The following is a 25,312-nucleotide window of genomic DNA, read 5'->3' on the forward strand; positions in this document are numbered from 1 at the left end:
ATAGAGTATTTATGCAGATTTGACTAAAATGGCAACAGGGTTTATATTATTAGAGAATGTTTAGGCATGGTGTTTGACATCCTGACTAAACTTACTAGAGGAAGTACTATTGAAATTTAGTAGTCATTTAGAGTAATTCCTGAGTAGTACTATTGAGTTAATTTAGTCAGGATGTCAGCCAGAGTCCATAGTGCTGATGACATTACATTTGCAGATAATTCTGTTACTGCTGGAAGCTCTTCTAAAATGTACTCAGCGTACATTAGTGTGTACGCTTAGATAAGGTGCAAGCCAGAGAACTTTGGCTGCTTTGGTATATTTTGAAATAAATAGGAACAAGTCATTTTAAGTAGTAAAGTAATGTAAATCTTAGCCATAATCTCTGGTGCTATTTCTCATCTCAGGTTAATAATTTATGTCCATTGCAAACATAAATTGGCTTAGCCAGTTTTCCTCTGTCCTCAGCCCCATAATGGCTCTACTTCATTTGGAAGGAAGTTTTCTGTGTGGCATTCTTGACCATTCTAGCCATCTGAGCAGTGAACTTAATTTTGTATGGTTGTATGGCAGTGCTTTCTTTATCTGTCGCAACATCCTCCTATGTACTGATAAAGTGTACTGTTTGGCTGGCACCATCAGAAGGGCATAATGCAGATGCTGATCTGCTGAACTTGTGCTTCTTATTTCTTGTGCTTTTTCTTCACATTATCCTTGATTTCCTTTTACATTATTTCCAGGGCTATAATTAATTCCCAAGTTGCCTTACTCTTTTTTGTTCTTGAACTCTTGGCATCAGCAGTTCCTTAAAAGGATCTGGGTATTTGTTATGGTTTTTGCATATTTTTGAAATCCTTGCTTGATCCTTGAAGGAAATCTATTTTCCTATAAAATTCAAAATATTTTATTTACATATGTGGTTCAATAAGGTTTTAAGGAACCAATATTACAGTATTCCTCTCACCAAAGACTTTTGAATAGGGAGTGGGAAACAGGATGGTGCATCTAAGTTGTGAAACAACTTTCACAGAGTTCTTTAGAAATGATGAGGGTGAATAATTTGAAAGGGATTAATCTCTGTATGTCTATTTTTGCAGATGATATCAAGCTTTCTAGATCAGCAGGCGATTCTGTTCGTTGACACTGCTGATCGTTTAGCATCACTAGCTAGAGATGCTTTGGTTCATGCTCGTCTGCCAAGCTTTGCTATTCCATATGCTATTGATGTACTGACAACTGGGTCATATCCACGATTGCCAACTTGTATACGGGTAAATTGCTTTGTAATCCGACTAATGAATGTGCTGTCTTAAATCTGCCACAGTTTGCTTCTGGAGGACAATTCTTCCTCACAATTTTGCTGCATTCTTGATCATATATTTGAGTCATTTACATCTCTTTAGCAATAATGTGTGCCAAATACTTTTGATTGACCTGAGACACCTTGGTTGAATGAAGGTGAAATTTACATACAACAGTAAAATTAAGGTTGCTTCATCCTTTTTAGAAGTACGTCAAAGTATTTAATCTTAAGGTGTATATAAACTTCTGTTCAGTGAAGACTAATTACCTGGTGTGTTGAGCTGTCTAAAAGCATGCGTGCTACTTGTGGTACCTGCAAGTGTCCCACAAAGAAAAACTTGTGTGAGACAACAGTGAAAAAGACTGTATGCCTGGACCTGTATCTAGTGCTGTAATTTTCATTTGTGTTACTGTTTATCCAAACAGTATTTTCATTATATTAAACCAGAAGGAAAACGCAATGGATTCTGTGAAAAGTGAACTTTTATTGGCATTAAGGTTACCTAAATATATTCTGATGCACTCTGCTTGTAGTGTAGCGATTAATATGTTAGACTAGGACCGGGGAGACCCAAGTTCAAACCTCTGCTTGGCCATGGAACTCGGGTGACTTTGGGCTAGTCACTTAGCTTAGCCTACCTCATGGGGTTGTTGTGAGGATAAACATAACCATGTACACAGTTCTGGGCTCCCTGGAGGAGGAGTGGATGTAAATGTATAAACCCAGAACTGTAATGAGCCCAGAAGGCTCTAGACTGATGTTGTTTCAACATCTGTGCCATTGCATGATAAACTGCTTAAAAAACCCTTTTCAGTTTTAAAATCAGTGTGCAATATGGCATTGGGATCAGCTATTCAAGGAAAAAGTCAAAAGTTCTATGGGAGTAGCATTAAGCCCCTTGGATTAGCTCAAACAGCTCATTGAATCCTGACCAATATGAAAGTATAACCTAGATTCTGAGGTTTGTCCATGCTACTTATTCACATTTGCTGAATGCTTGGGATAAAATGCAGAAAAACTTGTCATAATGCACATGTTTACCTTTAACAGGATAAAATAATTCCCCCTGATCCAATAACAAAAATTGAGAAACAAACAACGCTTCATCAGTTAAACCAGATTCTTCGCCACCGACTAGTAACAACAGATCTTCCCCCACAGTTGGCAAATCTTACAGTTGGTAAGTAATTGAAGTTATTTTTGCTATTTTTGCAAGAATCTGTGTACATTACTTCTGCTTTCTTTGAATGATCTCCTATTTGCAAGACTTGAATTTTCAGAGTTTTAAAACAATATATTATAGATCAGCAGGACTAGAAGTTATGGAGGTTGCCAGAGATATCTCAGCAAGGCACCAACTTTTATTCCCTCTTCACTGTGACTGGTCAAGGTGTGCCATCCCTTCCATAACATCTGGTAAAAAGAAGCTGCAATTAATAATATGGTTGCAGTTCAGACACCTAGATGACATGCAAACAGAGGAATTCTGTTGTTTTTTTTAACAGAAACCTTCCACACTGTATCTTAAACTGTTGTTGAAAGAACAGGAAATTTCAAAGGCATTTTCATACAGTGTGTGTGAGTCAGAAGGGTTGCTGTGGATGGGGGTGATGAGAATGTAAAAAGGGCCGGTAGGTGTATGATAACATTGTTTGTGCCTAAGGAGTTCTTTGGAGCATGGCCTGCAGCTTTTTGAATTTAAATAGTTAACATGTTCTGCCTATTGGGTGGTATTTAGAGGGTAGTTGCAGCTGACTTCTGCTCAGCTTCCCCTATGCAATGCCACAAAGTTCAGTCTTGGTGTCAATGCTGTTTAATGTGAAGGAGAAGTTGCTGGCAGATTGTTCATTAGTTTAGAGTGCTGATCAATATTCTGATACAACATTGCTTCTTTTTCAACGAATCCAAATGTGGTGGAGTTCCTGAATGTAGGGATGTGTATGAATGGAGGTTCAGTGCCGAGGGAAGCGGTGAGCGGGAGTTTTTTTTAAAAAAGAGAGAGAGCAGGTCGTTACCTGCTCTCTGTCATCGCAAGCAGCTTCCTGCTGTGGCAGTGCTTATCCTCATGCAGGGGCGCCAGCATGCAAATGGCGCCCGCCACTTATTCCAACTATTTCCACTGAGGAGAGGGTTGGAATAGTTGTATTTGACAAGATCATACTCTCCTGAAGGATCAGGTTCACGCTCTGGTTACATTTCTGGATTCAACCCTGCTTCTGGATGCCTACACATTGCATCTGGCTAGGAGTGAATTTTATCAACTATAATGCTAGCTGCACCCTTTCCTGAAGGACAGACACCATACCATTGTCATTCATGATTTGATTAACTCTTGCCTTGCCTATTGTAATGTGTCTTATATGGGGCTGACCTTGGAAACATGTTCACAAGTTTCAGCTACTACAAATGCAGCTGTCCAGTTGATAGAGATGTGATACAAAGCATGTTATCTTGCATATTTTGACAAATGGTCTGTATCCAGGCTCAGTGTAAGTCACTGATTACTTCTTCTAATGCCCTTCATGATTTGGGCCCTGCATACTTTCTCCCATATGTACTTCCCATGGTTTTCAGTTATTGCAGGAGGCTTGTGGGGGACACCTTGCCCATGAGAAAGTTTTTGAGCACCCCAAACTCTACCTTTTCACTGTTGACACTGTTAAATGCATTCAGGAAGAGAGCAGGTGCCTTGTCAAGACATTTTAAATTTGTCAGGCTTATGATGACTAGATTTTTGGGAAATGGTGCATCCTGGCTTGTTTGTGTAATTTTGTGTTGCTGTGCAATGTGGTTGTAGTTTTATTTTTGTTTTGTTTCTAACTTGGTTTCTGTTTAATACTTTGCTTTATGGTGGTTTATATTTTGCGATTTTGTCTTACAGTATACTGCTTCAGGGGCAGCATGTGGAAAAATAAAAAATTGTATATCTGTATGGATGGATAGATACAGATAATATGCATGCATGAACCACAAATGAAAACAAATACACAAGTGCTGTACTGGGAATAATCTTTATTAAGTATTATTTTGTGGTGATAAAACCCTTCAGAATAATGCATTTGGCTATTTCCAGCTAATGGTCGGGTAAAGTTTCGTGTTGAGGGTGAATTTGAGGCCACTTTGACGGTGATGGGAGATGACCCTGATGTCCCCTGGCGCCTTCTCAAGCTGGAAATTCTGGTTGAGGACAAGGAGACTGGAGGTAATGCCAACCAAAAGTCATTATCCTAGATCTAACACTTTTTGTGTTGTGCTGGCCCCAAACTGATAATACTCCATTAACTCTTCTATTAGAGTAAATTGTGTTGTTTCCGCTGGCCATCTTAATGTGGATGACGTCTCTTTCAGCACTTTATGCTGTATCTCCAGCTTTGTGTTCTCAAAGTATACACTATCAATAGCTGCTCTCCAAGCATTAAGAAAACTCTGCTCTTTTCCAGTAATGTATGAGGTTTTTAACCAAAAATTTAAATAGTTCTGTGTTTTAAGATGCATCAAAATGCAGTTTTGTTCTGTTTTTTTTTTCAAATGGAAGATGGCCGAGCCTTGGTTCACAGTATGCAGATCAGCTTTATCCATCAGCTGGTCCAATCCCGGCTCTTTGCTGATGAGAAACCACTACAAGACATGTATAACTGTCTACGTATCCTTTTAAAAAAATTGCTTGAGTTTGATGAGCGGGCACATAGCCATTGGAACTGGTTCCCAAAACTGGGTGTAAAGGAGGGACAACACTCCATGCAGATATTAGGGTTTGTTCGATGGTTGGGTAAGTGGTTTGTAGGCACCCCCTGAACTTGCAGTTGTTCTTTAGGACGGATCCATTGCTGCTGAATTATTTTATTCCTTGTCAGTTTCCCCTCTTTCTGCATACAGTAGGAGCTGGGACTATTTCAGTCAGAGCTAGGGAGGAAAATCCAGTTACAACGCTTCCCCCCCCCCCTTTACCTAGGTGCTGGAATGAGTAGATGGCATCCAGTTATCTGCCAATGTTGAACTATTATTGCATCCTTTCTCTAGGGAAGGGGAAGCAGATATTGGGTCCTTCTTTCTTTGGCTCAGTTCAGGCATAATACAGAGCCAGGATTGAATTATGTCTTCTTGCAACATTCCCTGGTTTCAGACATGTGTGCTCTACCCTCTTCTTTGTGAATGAGGGAAGGAAGGAATCTGGATAGTGATTGGGTGACAGCCACAAAAGTGGGTTCTGTGCCTGCGCAGACCAACCTTGGGATAGACTATTTACCTCCTCAACGTGCCCCTCCCCCGCCGAATGCACGTGCTCCGCACCCGTTACTTTCAGCGGTTGAACGCCATTTCTCTGTTTCTTTCTGACCGCCAATGTGCACTTCTTCTGTGTCTTCAGCTCCTCAGAAAGACTATATTTTGGATTTACGTGTTCCATCATTTACCGGATTGATCTGGAACTGGACTTTGACTATTCTTCTTCTAATTGTAAAGTATTTGGCTTGACTTTATGGACTCTTTGACTAGGAACAGTTTAAGGATTCTTCTCAGTGTTTTTGGGACTGGCTGTGTTTGCATCGGTGGATATTTCGTTATGGACTTTGGAAAGCTTACTGGATATTCTTTGATTTATGGTTGTATTTATTCTGCTTCCTGTTGAGTGGGACTTCTCCCCCATGGGGAGCCACCTTTAAAAGGTTTACTGACTGCAGGGGCAAACTCCTGTCTATGGATGGCCACGACCCCTATTTGTTCTGTTTGGGAGAGGGACATGCCACGTCATTGTTTGGTCTGTTCTTCATTTTCCAATCAGACCTTGAAAAATTTGGCAGCTCGCTTAAAAGTGGCTCTTTTAGAGGACGTTCTGGCCCTGAGGAAGTCATTTCCCTGATCTCCCTCGACTCCCACCAAGATGTTGAAGTTGAAGCCGGGGACTGCTCTACCTATGCAGTCTAAATCCCCAGTGCCTAGTCCATCAACATCGGAGTTAACCTCAGTATTTAAGAAGCTAGAGTCGACATTGAGACATAAGGCTTCTTGTCAAGAGAAAGAAAAACGAAGAGTGGAGGGTGAGACTTCGGATGCTCCACCTTCTAAAAAACACAAAGATAAATCTGTGAAGTTGACCCATCATCACTTGAAATCTGCTTAAATGACTCCCTCCCCTACAGGGCTTCAGCGCTGCTCTCCATGTTCAACATTGACAGGTCAAGCTCGATCTCTCTCACCAACCCGAACTCTTCGTCATTCTCTTGACTGCGGCTACATCGGGTCTTCAACATCGAGCCATTTCCTTATCTCAGGCTCTAATGCCTCATCAATCTCCATCAGTGCCTCGATGCCCATTGTCAGAGGTGAGGTTTATGGCATTGATCCAGAGTGCGACATCTCCACTGATATTCATTGTCAACTTTGATGCTGAGGCTGAGATGTCTCTGGACCTGAAGTCGACTCAGCATATTTTAGCCATGTTGAAGTCTGGTGACAGCACTCTGTCAGCAGGAACTTTTTCCTAAGCCAGGGATGTGGAAGACCAGGATGTTGTGGATGTAACCCATCCAGTCCCTAGAACACCGTCATTCTCTCCAACGTGCCAAAGCTATCCAACGCCTATGCAAGGTCTACAGCCTATACAAGGATGGGGTGCTGCGTCCACAGATCCTTCACCTGTTTCCCTGGAGTTCTATGTGACTTTTAAGGCATGGAAAGTGACGTGGTTGGAGTCTCCACAGTTGGTACAAATGGCTACACAAGTCTCCCCTCTTCTAGTTGTCATACAAAATATGGCTGTACAAACCATTGTGCAACAGGTTGTGACTCTTCAACATCCTGTTCCACACTTTCTGCATCAGGATGCAGCTGTACAAGCTTGTGTACTTCCACTTGTTACTACTTCTACGATGACTAAGTCTCTTGCCTGTGCAACTCAAACTTTAGCGGCTATCCCCACTCCAGTTTGGGCTGTTCACTCTAAGTGTACTCAGACAATAATTCAACTGAAATCTATGGCTACACAGACTCATGTGGTATTGGCCTCAAATACGACTCAGACTCGTTCCTCACTTACCTCAGGCAAGGCTATGCAGTCTCCAAAGTCTGGGACTTCCTCTGGTTCTTCAGCAACCTTAGATAAACAACACTGACCATTGAAAGTGAGTGCAGCACACATTCCAACAAAGGTGATTAGCACTAAATCTGGGGTGAGGTCTGAAGAACCTGTTTGTTTTGATGACGACTACAATTCTGTCTCTTCGGAGTAAGAATCTACTGGAAAGAATTCTGACCCAGACCAGAATGTATTTACCAGTCCTTTCATATCACCAAATGAGGAAATACGTTACTACCACCAGAAAGTGGCAGAGATGGCTTTGGTACTGGGTCTCGATCTAAAACAGAAAATGACAGATTTGGATGGTCCATAATTTTATGAAGACCTTGATGACTCAACCTGTATATCTTTCTATGCTTCCTGTAATAACCAAGGCTGTGAAATCAGCATGGGAGGTGCTAGTGACATGGGAGATGCCCACCTCAAAAAGATTAGAAACACTCTATAGGGTGCAGGAAGAGGACAACAAATATCTATTAAAGCACCCAATACTGAACTCTTGTTATCGACTGCCTCTTCTTCCAGTGGAACCAGGTGGCATACTACACCAGCCAATTAAGAAGGTCACAAATAGGATGTTCTGGGGTGCTGAACGTATGCTACGGTGTGTCTTTCATTAAAAATACCTAATTATATGGCCTGTTTATCCAAATATATACACACCTTGTGGGACAATCTTTTTTGAGGAATGTGCTAATTTGTCTTCAGAAGAGTTCCAAAATAAATTTGAGGAAACATTTGCTAAAACGACTACAGCAACAAGGCAACAGCTGAGTAATGCCAAGCATCTGGAGGAATCGGAATCACACATGCTCACATCTGCAATAGCATTATGCCAGTATGCTTAGTTACGCTCCACCAGCCTTCAACAAGATATGAGAGATGGGGTGGAGGCTTTACCTTTTGATGGCAAAGGTTGTTTGTGTAATGAAATGGACTCCATGATGAAGTGGAAAAAAATCTAAATATACAGCTAAAACTTCCACCTCCCCAACTCAGTGGTACTCCAATACCAGATTCCATCCTTATGGTCTCTGCCAAGGCAACTATCGTCAATCAGATTGGATGGACTATTGCCAGCCCTACCATCGCTACACCAAGAAGCCTTACAACATCAAGAATAAAGGAAATCAAGCAGCACGTAATAAGGCTGCACAATCAACAAAGCAACACCTTTAATTGGTGTGCTAACCCAGCTGCATGATCGATAATGTCTCCCTCTCTACTGATACTTCCATCTATCTGAGCCAGAAACACTGTCTCCCTGGCCAGAGCCAGCAACACCATCAGACTGGCAAGTCATGCCCAAGCATGGCACCACATGACAGACCGGTGGATCTTGAGGATTATTCAAACTGGATATGCGATAGAATTCAATACTCTTATTGGTTTAGATGGGGGTGAAGTACACTCCTGCTTCAGAGACCCTGATGGAAGAAGCCTTCACATGGTTGGAGAGAAAAATGATAACTCCAGTGCAGTGGGCTATCTCCAGTGCAGTGTACAGACATAGGGGATTTTACTCCCATTACTTTCAGATCCCGAAGCAGAACAGTGGGATCTGACCAATAGTGGATCTGTAGTGGCTCAACATGTATGTTGCTGTCAAAAAGTTCCGAATGATAACATTGCTGGCAATCCTTCCCCTCCTACATGGGGAGGAGTGGATTGCAACGCTGGACCTAAAGGATGTCTATTTTCACATCAGCATACAAGAGAATCACAGGAAGTTCCTCTGATTCACAGTAGGACAAAAGATTTATCAGTACAATGTCCTACCTTTCGGGCTGTCTACAGCACCAAGAGTGTTTACAAAGTGTATGGCAGTGGTGGTTGAGTACCTTCAGACTCAAGGCCTAACCCTTTTTCCATACTTGGACGACTGACTGATGACAGCAAAGTCAAAAGAACAGTTACTTTCTCAGATCACCTATGTGGCCGATGTTCTGCTGGATTTAGGCATCCAAATCAATTGGGAAAAGTCGCACTTAACTCCAGCAAGACGGCTGCAGTATGTAGGAGCTGTGCTAGACATGGACCATCAAAGGGCATTCTTTCCAAAAGAACATTACGAATGCCTAGTTCAGCTGGTGCATGTGTTCCAAGTGTAACCACTTCAGCAGGTGAAAACTGTTTAAGTACTCCTGGGCCTCATGGCTTCATGTACTTCAACAGTACAATATGCCAGATTGTGAATGCGAAAACTGCAACTGTGGTATCTGTCCACTTTCAGACCAAACGTGGAGAGCCAAAACATGTGACTCACTGTCCTAGAAGCTGTTCTCCAATCCCTAACTTGGTGGATGCGGAGAGAGCATTTTCTGCAAGGGATGCCATTCAAGATACCTATACCCATTCTGATGGTCACAACGGATGCCTCCTTACTGGGATTGGGGGCACACTTGTCGGGTCTCAAGGTGCAAGCTCTATGGGCTGCACAACAGCAGAAGCGTCACATAAATTTCCTGGAACTGCTTATGGTCTGTCTGGCCTTGAAGTCCTTCCAAACCAGTTGAACGGGAAGGTATTTCAAATGCAATTGGATAATATGACTGTGATAGCTTACATAAACAAGCAGGATGGGACAGTGTCTCAGTCCCTGTGCCACTTGAGCCAGAAGATATGGAACTGGTGTGATATGGAACATGGTGACGGTTCATATCAGGGTGACGACAACACTCTGGCGGATGTGCTGAGCAGATCACAGATCCTTTTACAACAGCACGAATTGTCGTTGAACCTCCATTACCTGGACACGATATTCATGATATGGGGCACCCCAGCAGTTGACCTGTTCGCAACACAAGAGAACAAAAAGTGTGTAAGTTAATGCTCAAGAGCAAGAGTGGGAAAGTGTACCAAGGGCGATGCTTTCCAGTACCTATAGACTGAAAGTTTGTTCTTATACCCACTTTATCCACTGCTCAACAGGGTGGTAGTAAAGGTGCTACAGGAAAGGACAAGATGTATAATGATAATGCCTTGGTGGCCAGGACCACTTTGGTTTCCGCGGCTACTCAGACTGTCTGGACAAAATCACAGATGCCTGCCAATGCAACCTGAGCTGCTCATTCAAGAGCAGGGAAAACTGCTCCACCCCCAGCTTGGGCACATTAAAACTCATAGCTTGGAGAATAGGTTACTACGCAAAATCCTTTTGAACAAGAAGGAAACCTCTACCAGAAGAACCTACTCGGCTAAATGGAAAAGGTTTTGTGCCTTTGCTGAGACTGGGCACATTTGGCTGTGTAAAGCTTCTATTCATGAGGTATTTCTTTACTTGACTAGCTTGAAACAAGCTGGACTAGCAAATGCATCTGTCAAAGTGTACCTGGCTGTGATATATCATCACATCATTCTGGGTGGGATGGGAAGACAGTATTCTCTCATCCGGCCTGTAAGAGGTTTCTGAAAGGTATAAACAACTTGTATCCGCTGGTGTGAAGGCATGTCAATAAATGGAGTCTGTCGTTGGTCCTTTCTACTTTGACTGAGAAACCTTTTGAGCCTATGGTTATTGTTTCTTTGAAACTGGTGATTCTAAAAACAGTTCTCCTCATAGCAATAACTACGGCAAAATGACTTAGTGAGCTCAGTGCTCTACGTATTGATGAGCCTTACACTAAGTTTTACCAGGATAAGATGGTTATGTGTTTTGACCCGGAGTTTCACCCAAAGATAGTGTCTGGTTTTCACATGAATCAGGATGTTGTACTCCCAACTTTCTTTAGGGACCCAACGACGCCACCAGAACGTGTGATGCATAGACTGGATATCAGATGTTCTTTGCTGTTCTACTTGAAATGGACAATCGCATTCAGGAAAACTAAGAGACTTAGTTTTCCTTGTTGTAAAGGCAAGACCAAGGGTTTGCCAGCTTCAAGGCAATGGCTAGCTCACTGGCTAGTTGAGGTTATCTTCCTGGCATAAGCTGCAGAAAGTAGACCTCCTGTCTGCTGTCAAAGCCCATTCAACAGGTGCATATGCTGCTTCAGCGGCCCATTTCTCGGGCATTACGTTTAGAGGCATTTGCATGGCTGCCACTTGAACCTCAGATCAAACGTTCGTGAAATACTATACTCTGGATGTTCGTTCAGCTGCCGCAGCGTCTTTTGAATGGGTGCTTCAGTAGCTTGCTTCTTCCACCTCCAGCTAGGGAAAGCTCGTGAGTCACCCACGTTTGTGGCTGTCACTGGATCACTATCCAGATAAACCTGTAACAGATGATCTGGTAGTAATCCACTGACCGTCACAAAACGCGCTCATCTGTCCCCACTTCAGGAAACAAGCATCGGGAAAGCATAAGTTGATTGAAAGACTGAAATAGTTTGGCATTGTCAGCCTACAGAAACTGAGGGAAATGGCGTCCAACCACCAAAAGTAATGGGCGCAGAGCACACGCATTTGGCAGGGGAGGGGCACATCAAAGAGATAAAGAATCTGTCCTGAAGTTGGTCTGCGCAGGCTCAGAACCCACTTTTGTGACGGTCAGTGGATCACTACCAGATCATCTGTTATAGGTAAGCAAGGTGTTTTTCCACTTCCAATCCTAACATTGAACAAGCAAGGTATGAGAGATTCTGTGTGCAAACCATGCAATCATTATTCTAACTACAGTTTGCAAATAAACCAGGATCTGAGGCTGCAATTGTATCCCAGTTTCAGATCCTGGTTATTTTGAAATTCTGAAAAGAATAAGCCAGATCATTAGTTTCACCTTGGCTCTGTCTTGTATCTGAACCAGGCCAGTAGTTCTGGGGACAGGGGGAAGGAAAGCCCAATGAATACTCACTTACTTATTCCTTTGTCTTTGCTTCCTTACTTCAGATTTTGGCTGTGAAATATTCTATGCTAAATGCCGTACATCACGGCTGCATTGCACTGGGAAGCTAGTAAGCAGGGGCAGACAGAATGGCATTGGTTGTTATTTGGTATGCTGTGCTAGGGTCAAACTACATGTTACATTAATCATGTCTGACCTTTTGCAGTGGGGGAGAGCATAAATAGCCATGGGATAGGGAAGTTTCTGATCAAGACCAGGACCATAGTGTAGGAGGAGAGTGGGTGTTCTTTTTTTTCTTTTTCTTTTTTTTTTTAATCTTTACCCCTGTGGCATGGTCCTGTGGAAAATTACTGCCACTGTCCCACAAGCTGTTCCTTGGCCTGGAGAGAAGCTGACATCTGTGCCAATGGCAGCTTGTCTCTCTGAGCAAATAGGAGTGGAATGGTGGAGTTTGATTTTAATCGGGACCATGCTGCGGGGAGAAATGTTTTTAAAGGATTATCTTGACACTGTGGACCTGATTATGATAAGCCACCCCTTTGTGGCTGCTATTTTAAAACACACACAGAGTCTGGAAAGCAAATTATGCATTAATGTAGCATGTAGTTTGGTCCCTTGTAATTGTATGCATAGTGAAAACTTTTAAGACAAACTGGGCAGAGAACTACAACCTACTCCAGCCATATGTGCCAAATATCCTCTTGGTATTATGACATTTGTGGCAATAATAATGTTTTCCCAAAGTAAGCATAAAGATATATTCCTGCCAAATGAAGCATTAGTGTTGCATAATCTCTAGAGCATAAGAAAAATCCTCTTTGATCAAACCAGTAGCCTAAACAGGCCTTTGGCCTGTTTCCCATGAGTTCTGGCCAATGCCATGACTCAGGAATGCCCACAAGCAAGAGATGAAGGATACACTCTCTACCACCGTTGCCTCCTGCAACTGGTATTCAGGGTAGGGATTAGCACGAACTGGCAGATGGCTGGTTCAACGGGGGGGGGGGATTGGGAGGGGGTTACCTTTAAGCAAGAGGGTGGGTGCTCTTACTCCCCCCCTCCACCTGGCTGCTTTCCCCCCACCAGCTCTGTGCCGAAAATCACTGGGGCGTGCTGGAAACATACCCTCTTGCCGCCCTGGTCAGCATCAGACTGGAAGTGGCTGGTGCGCATGTGCAACGTGCACACTAAGTGTGTGTAAGTGTGTGTGTGTGTGTGTGAGAGAGAGAGTTATGTGCACACACTGCCTTGAATATTCCATCCAGAACAAAACTCTTTCCACTCACTGTTGATAAAAATTAGAAGGAACACTAGTAAGAGCACTCTCCCTCCTGCATAAAAGTACCCCACCACCATAAACCGATCTGGAGATCCAGAAATGGGCCTCTGAACTGGTTCGTACACATCACGATTTCGGGGGCATACTGCCTCTGAACCTGAAGGTGGCATGTAGCCATTAATTTGTCTAATTTCCCTTTAAAGCTATCTAAGCTAGTGGCCATCACCATATCTTGTGACAACAAATAGATTTATGTATGTGCTGTGTGGAAAAAATACTTTCTTTTGTCCATCCTAAATCTCCTGCCAGTTCATTTCATTGGATGACCTTGATTCTGGTATTCTGAAGGCACGAAACAAAGCAATTCTCTCTATCCATTTTCTCCCCACCATGCGTACTTTTATGATCTTCAATCATGTTTCTCCCTTAGTTGCCTTTTTTCTAATATAAAAAGCCCTAAACATTGTAATATACAGAAGGTTAGTTTTTTCTGTCTTTGCGAGAGACCAAATGAATAAGTAATGGAAAGATGACGTGGATTGCCGACATATTCTAATTCATGTGTGAAATGTTAATATCTTAGTACTTTAGGAGGACACGTACCACAGAATAATGGCTATTTGATTGAGGTACACAAATGTTGAAAATATGTATAGTGAATATTTGAATAAAGTATATTTTTATAGTTCTGAGACAATTTTAAAAATGCAATAGAACCTAGAAGTTTCTAGGAAACATCTGTCTGGCTTGTTAGTCGAGATTGGCTTAAAAATGTTTGGTTAAGAGTAGCAATGTTGGTTTGTGATTGGAAATTACAGCAACATGTTACTGTGTTTACTTAACCAGAATCCTTTAGATTCCTTCTGCTTGTCACTGCAGTTGGAAGTTTTACATTCACAGACTTTAATGCTGATTCGAGAGCGCTGGGGTGACCTTGTGCAAGTGGAGCGATATCATACGGGCAAATGTCTATCTCTCTCTGTTTGGAAGTAAGTGAACTAATTGAGATATCATGTCATCCAGTTGACCCAAATACAACTCTTACAATGAAATGTTAAAGCTCAAACTTACAGTGTATTTCTATGCATGTTTATTTGGCAATAAGTTTCATTGTGTCCGGTGGACCTTGGACCCTAGTTAGTATATTTTAGGGCTGTAATCTTAATATTTAGTGTTTTTCACTGAAGCTGATTATCTGCCACTCTTTTTGGACTAAATGGGATGTACTCTTGCTGGTGTCTTTTAAAAGCAAGCTATGTCTCATTTAGTTTACTGTAAACATTTCTTGCTTTTAATAACTTTGAGACTGATATTCTTATCCTTACTAATGTTACTACCTACGCTATTCTGATTGAACATTTTTATTAAGTTTATTGTAGCTTAGAATAATCCCCCAGAGTGTTCCTTGCAAGCTCAGTCACTCAACTTTTATTGTATAGTCAAGCCTTCACAATATTTCACCTGCTATCTATCCAGTTCATGTCACCAAAATAGTAATGCAAATCTTTTGGCCCACACGAAATAAAGCCAAACTTAGTGGCTTGTATAGCAAAGTATACATGTCTGACCCAGCAAGTTCATAACTTGCTGTTTTTATTCTTCCTGTTCTTTTGTATAATGTGGATTTCATAGTTTTCAATACGTTTTTTATTGAGTTTCAAAAGGAATTTAATCATGAAAAAAAAGATTTTGTTACATTCCATATGAATCTTATTCCAAAAGAATAAGATTTTTGTTACATTCCATTGTTACATTCCATACTGCCATAGATGGCAGTATTGTGTCATAGGAGGAATACAAGAGAAATTAACACTCCAAAACCTCTTCCCTCAACCTACATTCTGGATCCCACCATAGATGACATAGTTTAAGGGATCAAATACAATATGTCCTCAATGTTTTTGTTGTAACTTTTAATGTGTCAATCACCTTGGGACCATGCTAAAGGCAATTAAAATATTTGAAAATAATAATGTTGTTGATATCTCTGTATATTTACTGTTCCAACCCTGACCTGGGTTGAGGATTTTGGTGGGGAGAGCTACAACCTTATCCACATCCAGGAACAGAACTTGGAGGAAAGTTACAGTGCTGGGGTTGCTGCCACTACCATAGTTGTTTAATGGCTAGAGAGGCCTCTCTAATGTGCTACCCTAAGCATTGATGGAAAATTGCTCCCTCATACGTATAATCTAAGTGAGGGTGATATGTGGGTACAGTAATATCAGAAGAAATATGTAGATAATGGGGATCAGCAAGATCGGAAGTGGCTTCTCTTATTCAGTTCTACATAAAATTTCTGAAGGGTTTGAAATGGCAAGTTTTGGTGGCTTTTAACCTTTCCAAGGGGACTCTTGTGTTCCTGTGGGAAGCTTGGTTCTCTAAAGACATGATACAGGAACCAAAGCCTGGATTTGTGGATGGAATGGAAGTGGGTTCCCTGTTCTACAGTAAGATTACACTTGCTATAACTACATTGATGCAATTCAGTGTTCCACAAAGAGAATATTTAGGACATAATTACTTGGATACCATTTCTATATTAAGCCAACAGGTGGTTGGGAGAAAAACAGGAACTGCTTCTCTTCATAAGGTCACCATTAAGATTGATGAGAATGATGTGTCAAAACCTTTGCAAATTTCTCATGAACCTCCTCTTCCAGCCTGCGATTCCAAATTAATTGAACGAGCTATGAAGGTAAAAACCACTGAATATAACTTCAATACATTTTTTAAAAGTAAATACATCTTAAACATTGTGTTTGGCTTCTGTTTCTGAATTCTACTCCTATCTGAAGTTCTATTATTTACATTAGCTTGTTTTGCTGTTGTGATCATTGCCACAGGCAATGTTTTGCTATTATCATTTCCAAGGTAGCTGATTGATTACATTTCTAGAAAGCTGAGTTAGGTCTTACGTAACCTCAACAGTTTTCAACAGGACCACAAAAAGTAGCTCAAAGAATTCTACTCTCAGCCCATTATTGCAAAAGTTAGCAATTCTAACCTCTTGGTATTAAATATTGGGATTAAATATTATTAACCAAGTATGGGAGAGGGGTATATCTTCAGGTCTTGATTTAAAAACTGGTTACTATGTGATCATCCAGGCAATATCTTCAACCAATGGTTCTTAAACTTTAAGAATTGTGAAACTTAAGAAAATTGACATGAGTTTGAATAAATTATAGCTTATATTGTAGTTTGGTGATCTTAATTTTAGGGGTGACTAGTTATTACTGCATTCTTTCCTTGAAAGTTTGTCCTGCCAAAGGCACATTCATATTGTCACCCCACTTCTTCTGTCCAGGCCTTTGAAAAAAACCTGAGCTCCAGAATGCCACAGAAAGGGGGCTGAATTATAAAGTATGGATTGAGCTTTGAAATCCAACCTCCAAATCTACCTTTGAGGCAAAGGTAGAATGCCAGTTAGAATATTTGGAGTGAGGAAGCAAAGCTTTGCTTTGTAAGAAATGCCCACAATGAAGAAATGCTGCCAGTGTGTTCAATCAAATGCATGAATAGAGTAGGGTTTTCTAATCAAACAAACCCAAGATAAATAGGCTTTCGCCAACACCCTAAAATTGTGGCCCTGCAAGGGAGAGAGGGAGGAGAGCAGAAGGTAAGGACAAAATGCAGTTTCTCAAAATGACTGAATCAGTTTCCCTCCTACCAACACCCTCCAGTCCAGTTTTCAAAGTCTGGTCAGTCAGCTTCCAGGTGCAAGGTCTTGGGGTGCTATGCAGATTGTGAGGGTGTAGCTTTCTGGTTCATGCAGTCTTCCAAAGAGGAAGCATTTGGAATAGATAAGACTGAACATATGTCCTCCCTCTTTTTGTCTCAAGAGACTGCTCTTGCGTAGATGCTCTCCAACGGGGGACAGCAACCTGCAAGGGGGTGACCATATTGTTATCTTTCACCTGCTGTCTTGCATGAATTAGCATTCCATATAATAAAGAACCTGATTTTCATAAGGTATACACATCACAGCCAAATTCAAGACTCTCATTAAGGTTATAATAGTCACTAATCATAAAATGCTTATCAGGATTGAAGAATTTGGTTGGATTGCTCTTGGCAATGGTGGGAATTGTGAGATGGCAGGGTGGGACTACAAACTATAAAGTTGTTGGAAATGTAGAAGAGAGCTCTTGCTGTCTGGCATGAAAAGAAGTGGTTACTCAATTAACCAGACTATGGTGACATTACTCTCTTGTGGTCTCATTGTATAAAAAGTAATATTCTGGATTTGAGAAAATAAGTTTATACAGGCTTAGGATACAGGAAAGCAATTTACTTACACTTAAAACTGATATATCACCTCAGTGAGACAAAACTAGTGTAAATTTGTCTGGACTGTTCTAAAAATCTCAGCTGAAAATACTCCATGTACAACCGCGAACTGTTCTTTAAATTTAATTTTGTTGATAGTGCAGGTTTTATTTTAAACAACTGCTCTAATTTTTTTCCCAGATAGACCACTTGTCTGTAGAGAAGCTCCTGATAGACAGTGTTCATGCAAGAGCTCATCAGAAACTCCAGGAACTGAAAGCCATTCTTAAGAGTTACAATATCAATGACAATTGTATGTGGTATCTGAATTAAATTGAATTTTGGGTGGTGGTTGCTGATCCATTGTGCATTTTTGTTCCTTTTTAAAAACCTTACTGCAAGGCATAAATACTGTAGTGAATGGAAACAAATTGCTCTGCTAACAACATCATCATCATCATCATCATTATCATCATCATCATTATTATTATTATTATTATTATTACACCTCTGTATGTGTGGTACTTCTCAAAGAATTAGAAGACAACTTGCCTTTGACTAATCAAATCCTTGCTTTGATATACCACCAGCATTGGTAGCTTTGGAGGGAAAAGTCTTCCATCTACTTTAGTGCAAGAAGTGTGCATGTGCGCATGTAAAGTTTTAATGAAAGTCAGGACACAACCTGTTATTCTTTATATAGGAAGGCCCTTAAGTACACAGGTATTCCATCTTGTAGAAAAAATGCCACACTTTGCCACTTGCACCTGATTTTTTGTAGCTTGTATGGAAAAGCAGCTGGCTTTGATCATTAGTGGTGTAGCGGCTTCTATCTCTTATGCATAACTTTATTAGTGTACATTCAAGAAGTTAAGAGAGCAAGTAGTAGTGAACAAAAAGTACTGGAGAAGAGCAAAAGTAGCAATAATGGCATAATTGCTGCTTTTAAAAAATCCCATTCATCATATTTTATTGGTGTTCGAATAAAACACAGTTAGGCACTCCACAAAACAACTTTTATTCTGAAATACTTCTAGCCCCTGCTATCTGAGCAAAAAGGCCCTTTCAAAGTGATGATTCTCTTATATTTAGCAGGGAGGGAGTCTGTTCCTATTCGGCCCCAGCATATCATCCCTTAAGTGGTTGTTGCTGGTGTCTACCTAGTGTTACTTGTTATTTTGTGAGCCCTTTAGGGCAGAGAACTATGTTTTTCCTGTATAAACCACTTTGAGAACTTTTTATTTTAAAAAGTGGTATAAAAATTATTGAGATTGGGATTGTGCAGACCTTGAAGTTCAGCTTTGGCATTGGAAAATTTCTACTTCATTATGCAAGAATGGGTTTTATATCTTAGCTCATTAATTCTTTAATTTAGCTTTTATAGAAACAGCTCTCCCAACACTTGTTATCCCTATCCTGGAGCCATGTGGTCGTTCCGAATGTCTACATATTTTTGTAGACCTTCATTCTGGAATGTTTCAACTAATGCTTTATGGAATTGGTAAGTAAATAAGACCTAACAGGACTTTCACTTATGTGCTTCCTTCTAAGTATTATGAAAATCCATATTATACTTTGCAGAATTCAACTGCTTATCTCTGGCTTTGTAACTAAAATGAACTAATTTAACCTTAAGTTTGGTTGTGAATGAACTGTGTTTAATGAGGGAGTGGTGGTGGTGATGTGGATCCACAAGACATTCAGTTTAATTAAAGCACAGACCAGTGTGGTCTGTAGAATTCCCTCCCAGTGAAAGTAGTGATGGCTAACAGCTTAACTGAATCTGAAACGAATGGGATGGATTTGCAGAAGCTAAGAATGGGAAGAGCTTGTAGCTGATATGCTTGTGCCATCAGGTGTTCATAACATAATCAGAATTCTTGTTTCTTAGTTGCTAAAAAAGGAATGTTTGCTTTCTATACTATATTTCATAGAATGCTGTATTATAAGTGTCCTGAGGTAACTGGATAGGATTATTTTTGGAAATAAAGTAGGGGTTTATGTGGCTATTAGTTTAAACCAGTGCCTTCATATCATAATATCTTTTGAACTGTAAAATATTCTCATAATTCACACTTAATTTTAAAATATATCTCATAATGCCTTTACTGGATGCACTGAGTTAGCATTTTGTTCAGATAGAGCATTGTACATTCCATTATGATGATCTGACAAAGTCTGAGGTCTTTCTATGGTACACTTGTGTTTTTTACAGCACTGTAATAAAGAACCAACGAGTTAGTGGTGAAAAATAAAAACTGTACTTATTTTTAAAGCAATAATGTGGTTCCATTTAAATATTTGACTTTCAAAGATGTGTGATAAAACCTATCAGTGTGTTTTACTTAAAAGTTCATATCTCATTTTCCAAATAAATGTAAATGTTACATTTAAATGGTAACTAATCCAGTTTCTTCGCAGACCAGCAGACACTGGATGAAATAGAAAAGTCTGTTAATGATGACATGAAGCGTATAATTACTTGGCTCCAGCAACTCAAGTGAGTAAGCTGTGTTGTCAGTTTTCAAGTATCTGCCCAGGGCTCAGGAAATGCATTCTTCTCCTCATCAGTGACGAATGCAAAATGAAGGCAGACGAGTATAAATGCAGCCTTCTGCCTGCTAACTCGCCACCTTGCAGCCTCAATCCTCATGCTGTCATTGGAACTGCAGTGCTGTTGGTGGGGGCGGACAACAGCAGAGTGTTCCACGAGAAAGAGGGAGAGGCAGTGATGGCCAGTCGGCACTGGAGAGCCCAGTCACTCACAGAAGCAGCTCCTCCATTCTGCTTTCTTCTGTGATTTGGATACAAACTGCAATGGAGGAACCCAAGCTATGAGAGGGGGAAACAGAGGGAAAGGAGGGGCTGCCTCTATGACTGGACTCTGCCTGAGAGAGCCCAATCGCCAAGGCAAGCGCCTCCAAACTGCTTTCCCTCCTTTGCCTCTAGCTGCTGTGGAGGAATGCAGGTCAGAGGCATTTGCCTCTCTGACTGGGCTTTCTCCATAGGCAGAGTCCAGTCACAGAGGCAGCCCCACTCTTCTGCTTTTCTCCACTGAGGCTTGGACCCAGGCCATGGCAGAGGGAAAGTGAGGCTGCCTGTGACTGGGATCTGCTTACAGAGAGAGCCCAATAACCAAGACAAGTGCATCTGACTGACCACTTCTTTCTCAATGGTGGCTAGATGCTATGGAGAAAAGCAGTTAGCAGGGTGGATGCTTGCTTTGGTGATTGGGCTTTCTGTTTTATAGCTGCTTCCCTCATAAATACAAAGTAATCTTATATAGATTTAACTACAGGTTTATTTAGAAACAACTCCATCTTCTCCTTCTCCTCCCTTTTCCTGTTCTGACTCCACCCCCCCCCCTTCTCTACAGGATCTCCATTTGGACAAACCTCTAAACAACAAAACCTAAAAAATTACTAGATAGAATACAACACTTTCTCTATAGGCATAGCTCAGTTACAGAGGCAGCCCCTCTCTTCCTCTGCTTTCTTCCATGGCTGAATCCCCACTTTAAAAAACAACAAACTTCACTCACCAACCAACCAACCAAAAACACTGCTGATTAGAGGATTGTAACAAGACTGCTTCAAAGTGGAGCGTGTATGTGTTGTTTACATTGAAATAACAGTAGTTAAATGGCAGTATTTAAATTATGCATGTCTGTTCAGAAGTAAGTCCCATTGAATTCCATGGGGATTACTCCCAGGTAAACAGGTTTAATTTTGTTTATGCTATGTGGCAGGCTGGTGAAGCTTCTTCCCAACAGCACACATGTAACAGCATAGCTTGAGAAGCCATCTAACCAGTAAGATTTTTGTCCAGCTAGTGATCTGAATCAACATTGCTTGACCCCTGTGTTTGCCACCTGTTCTCCTCTTCAGCATTAGGAAAATAACACTCGATTCATGTAACTCTTTGTGATCTGGTGTTAATGACTAAAGATTGCACTGCAACCTTGAGGGAACTTCTGCATGATCCCCACCGCACATTAAGGTCATCTGAGGAGGTTCGTCTCCAGTTACCACCAGCTCATCTGGTGGTGACTCAGAGGCGGGCCTTCTCTATAGCTGCTCCGGGGCTGTGGAATGCCCTCCCTGCGGAAATCCGTAATTTGAATTCTCTATTAGCCTTCAGGAGAGCCCTTAAAACATATTTGTTTGGCCTGGCCTCCCAGGGTTTTTAAAATTTTAACCCGATTTTGGGGCTTTTAATTACTGTAAATTGTTTAATTGCTGTTTTAAAATGTTTTTAAAATTGTTAATTGCTATACTGTGTTTAATTTGTTTTAGCTTTTTATTGTTTTAGTGGTTTGTTTTAATTGTAAACCGCCCTGAGCCATTTTGGAAGGGCGGTATATAAATCAAATAAATAAATAAATAAATAAGTGGAGCTTCCTCCCTAATAACTGTTCAGAACTGTAATCTTAATTTGCCACATTTTGAGTTGTGGCCTAAAGCAGGTAATGCAAAAGGAGAATAGGAAGCCAAACTTAGTTGCTGAAGTGGTCTATGACTCCCCTCCCTACCCTCCTGCTTTTCCCCATTCTGAACCTAGTATGTTTGCTTGAGGAATTATCTCCTTGGATATAGTAAAGGGGGCAGGTAAAACCACATTGTAGGTGGCCAATCTTGCCTTGAAAATAACTTTGATCAGCAAGATCTTCTGTAGTGTTATCTCCACGTTGGAGAAAAGTTATTTTAAAGCTTTTTCATTTTTGCAATACTAGTTGCATTTAAAATATTGCAGCAATCTACTTTTGAAAGTGAACAGAGCTTTAAACTACCATATGTTTAGTTCCTTTCATTTGTTGAAAGCAGTTTTCTTGGCACTTTGAGTCTAGACAAATTTGTTTGCACACTTTGAGATAGCTATACATTTTCTTCCAGTAACTTTTTCTTTTTTTCTTGTATTCATACAGTGTGCTTGTGGTAGAATTTGTGATTAAAGCTTTAGAAGACCTTTAGGGTTGTTTGAGAATATATTTATAAATTAATCATTCTGTTGCTGACTTGTGCACAGTGCTGATAAATAGCGTTGATACTGCATATAATCTCATACTAAACTCAATACTATGTAAGAGATGTCGAAGACAGAGGCATCTGGTGGTCAAAGGCATCTAACCCATCTGATGGAGCCTTTTTGTAAAAAGAAAGAAAAAAGAAAGAAAAAAACAGTTTTTTAAAGACCGCAAGCTAAAGAGTAGAGACTTATTTGTTTCTAATATATATTTAGGCACCATATATACAATTAATTCCCAAGTAAATGAGGATCTTGTGTAACTTGAGTTTCTCAAAATGTGAAGACCAGGGACCGTGTCTGGTTTAGCTATGAGTAAGCACCATTGAAACTGATGAGCTCTTAGTCATGATTAATTTAAGCCCTATTAATTTCAGTGGAAATTAGTCATGACTGACTTACTCTGGATGCTGCGCAGTATCTACAAGTACAATTCAGCTGAGTGCCAGTTCCTGGCATGTCAGACCAGCATGACCTCGCCACTAGGAATGTTAGTGTTTCCAACATTTCTAAAGCCCTGCTGCTCACAGAGGCGCAGTGAAACAAAGTTAAAGTGATAAGTCCTACCAAACTAACATGGTATATGTATCAAGCCCCTCCAAAGCAGGCGAGTCAAAGATGTTGCTTGCAGGTAATTTGGGGGTGGTGGTGTCTAATTACAAAGCTGTTCCGGTAAACGTTAAATGCTTTAACATCTGGAAAGCAAATCAGAATGTTCTAGTTCATAAATGCTAATGGTTTTGTGTATATCCTGTTGTTTTTTTAAATTAAGGTTTTGGCTTGGACAGCAGCGTTGCAAACAATCAATAAAACATTTGCCTACTGTCAGCAGTGAAACACTACAGCTAGCTAATTATTCTACACATCCTGTGGGAAATCTCTCCAATCACAAACTCTTCATCAAGCTCACCCGCCTTCCACAGTACTACATTGTAAGCGATTATGGAATCTTCATGTGAACTTGATCGTTGGAATGAAGAAAGCAAAACAGGCAGTTTTTGTCAAATGGATGCACTGTGGATCCACAAATGGTGGATGCACAAAAAATGCAAGTCTTAAGCCTTGTTCTGGCATGTAGAACTAGTTGCTCATAATTTCAGTCATAGTTTTAAAATAACCAATGTGCTTCTCATATTTCAGAGGATGACTCACGTTTTTATATTTGTCTGGAAGAGCTTTAGAAAAATAATGGTAGAGTAGATAAAGTATGTTTGCAAACTATAGTTTGAATTCTGCCAGGTTCATGACAATAATACATAAATTGTGTTGGATAGTATACACAAACTCCTTGTGAACCTTGCACTCATGATGATATTTCCAGGGTGGCTGTTGGAAATACATTTAGCATTTACTCCTATTGGGGTGGTGGGTGGCAGGGGGGAGAATTCATAAATTTGAATATTTTCAAGCTGTCTCAATATAATTTTTTAACAATATAGGTAGTAGAGATGTTTGACGTTCCCAGCAACCCTACAGAACTGGAATACAAATATTTCTTTCTCTCTGTGACCTATGCTGAAGGAGATGATAACCCTGCCACTGCAGTTCTGCTGCAGCAATTTAAGCCAAATATCGAAGAACTGGTTTTAGACACAAAAAGCGGGAAACAAGCAAAAGGTGGCACAAAGCGCAAGGTATAGACCTGACGACTTTTATTAAATTAGAAGATGAAGAAAAATAATTTTTATTATTAGTGTTTCTTTGAAGTTTTGCTTATGTATCCTGGATCAGATTAGTTGTGTTTCAAAAGTGAAAGCATGAGAGCTCTCTGTCAAGTGGTGACTAATGTATCATGGCAAATTGTAAGCCTGTTTAACTAGACTCCTCTGACTCACAATGGAATTGGAAGACATTGGATTTGAGATGTTAGAACTTCTGTACTAATTCTGGTAGTCTATTCTGCAGACTGCACTTCTCTTAATTTGTTAGGATTAAATATCTTGGTTTTTAAAAAGCTCCAATTTATACCATTGTGAATCAGTGATGTGTATAGTTCAGTAACTCTCCCCATTGTTTTGAGAGACCATCTCTATTGTTTTATTGAAATAATATCTGCTTATGGTTTGTGACATAATATCTGCTTATACTCTGATATAATAATTCTAATATATAATAAGCAGTATTATCTGACTATACTCTGTGACATAGAGGCAGTCAATGAAAGAAGAATTTAGAGACTCATTACAAGTGAAGGATCTGTATTTTATGGGTGTATAAGCAGAAATTGATGACTACAGAAGATTTTATCAGTTTTGTGTTTATCAGCAACAGGCCTCCATGTCTAAAATATTCCTGAAGGATTTGTAAGTTGTAAGTCCTTCACATACTTCTTTCCATCTAGTTGGCTTTAGGATTTCTTTAGAAGCACTTTTGTTCTTCTCATACTTGGGATGGCTTTTAAATTAGACTATTTTAAACATTTTTTGTAGAAATATTTGAACAGACTTACAAAATCAGATTGTAGTAATTTGTATTTATAAATTGTATTGATAAAAACAAGCTAATGCTTATAATGGAACATCATATATATATAAATCTGGGTCATTTGGCACAGCAGATTGATATATAGTTGGGATGCTG

General features: G+C 40.3%; 1 protein-coding gene across 3 annotated transcripts in view; it reads left to right on the forward strand.

The window, feature by feature from the left end:
- MED14 (mediator complex subunit 14) overlaps positions 1 to 25,312 on the forward strand; it is a 76,530-nt gene that overhangs the window by 7,831 nt on the left and 43,387 nt on the right. For all 3 annotated transcript variants that reach the window (XM_053309885.1, XM_053309882.1, XM_053309884.1), the window contains exons 4-14: positions 1,095 to 1,268; positions 2,351 to 2,480; positions 4,374 to 4,502; positions 4,836 to 4,943; positions 14,295 to 14,427; positions 15,986 to 16,136; positions 17,912 to 18,023; positions 19,086 to 19,211; positions 20,132 to 20,210; positions 23,505 to 23,664; positions 24,172 to 24,366. In XM_053309885.1, the coding sequence (XP_053165860.1) occupies positions 1,095 to 1,268; positions 2,351 to 2,480; positions 4,374 to 4,502; positions 4,836 to 4,943; positions 14,295 to 14,427; positions 15,986 to 16,136; positions 17,912 to 18,023; positions 19,086 to 19,211; positions 20,132 to 20,210; positions 23,505 to 23,664; positions 24,172 to 24,366 (1,497 nt within the window). The remainder of the gene's footprint in view (positions 1 to 1,094; positions 1,269 to 2,350; positions 2,481 to 4,373; positions 4,503 to 4,835; positions 4,944 to 14,294; positions 14,428 to 15,985; positions 16,137 to 17,911; positions 18,024 to 19,085; positions 19,212 to 20,131; positions 20,211 to 23,504; positions 23,665 to 24,171; positions 24,367 to 25,312) is intronic.

Source organism: Hemicordylus capensis, chromosome 3 (genome assembly GCF_027244095.1).
Source record: "Hemicordylus capensis ecotype Gifberg chromosome 3, rHemCap1.1.pri, whole genome shotgun sequence".
Classification (NCBI taxonomy): Eukaryota; Metazoa; Chordata; class Lepidosauria; order Squamata; family Cordylidae; genus Hemicordylus; species Hemicordylus capensis.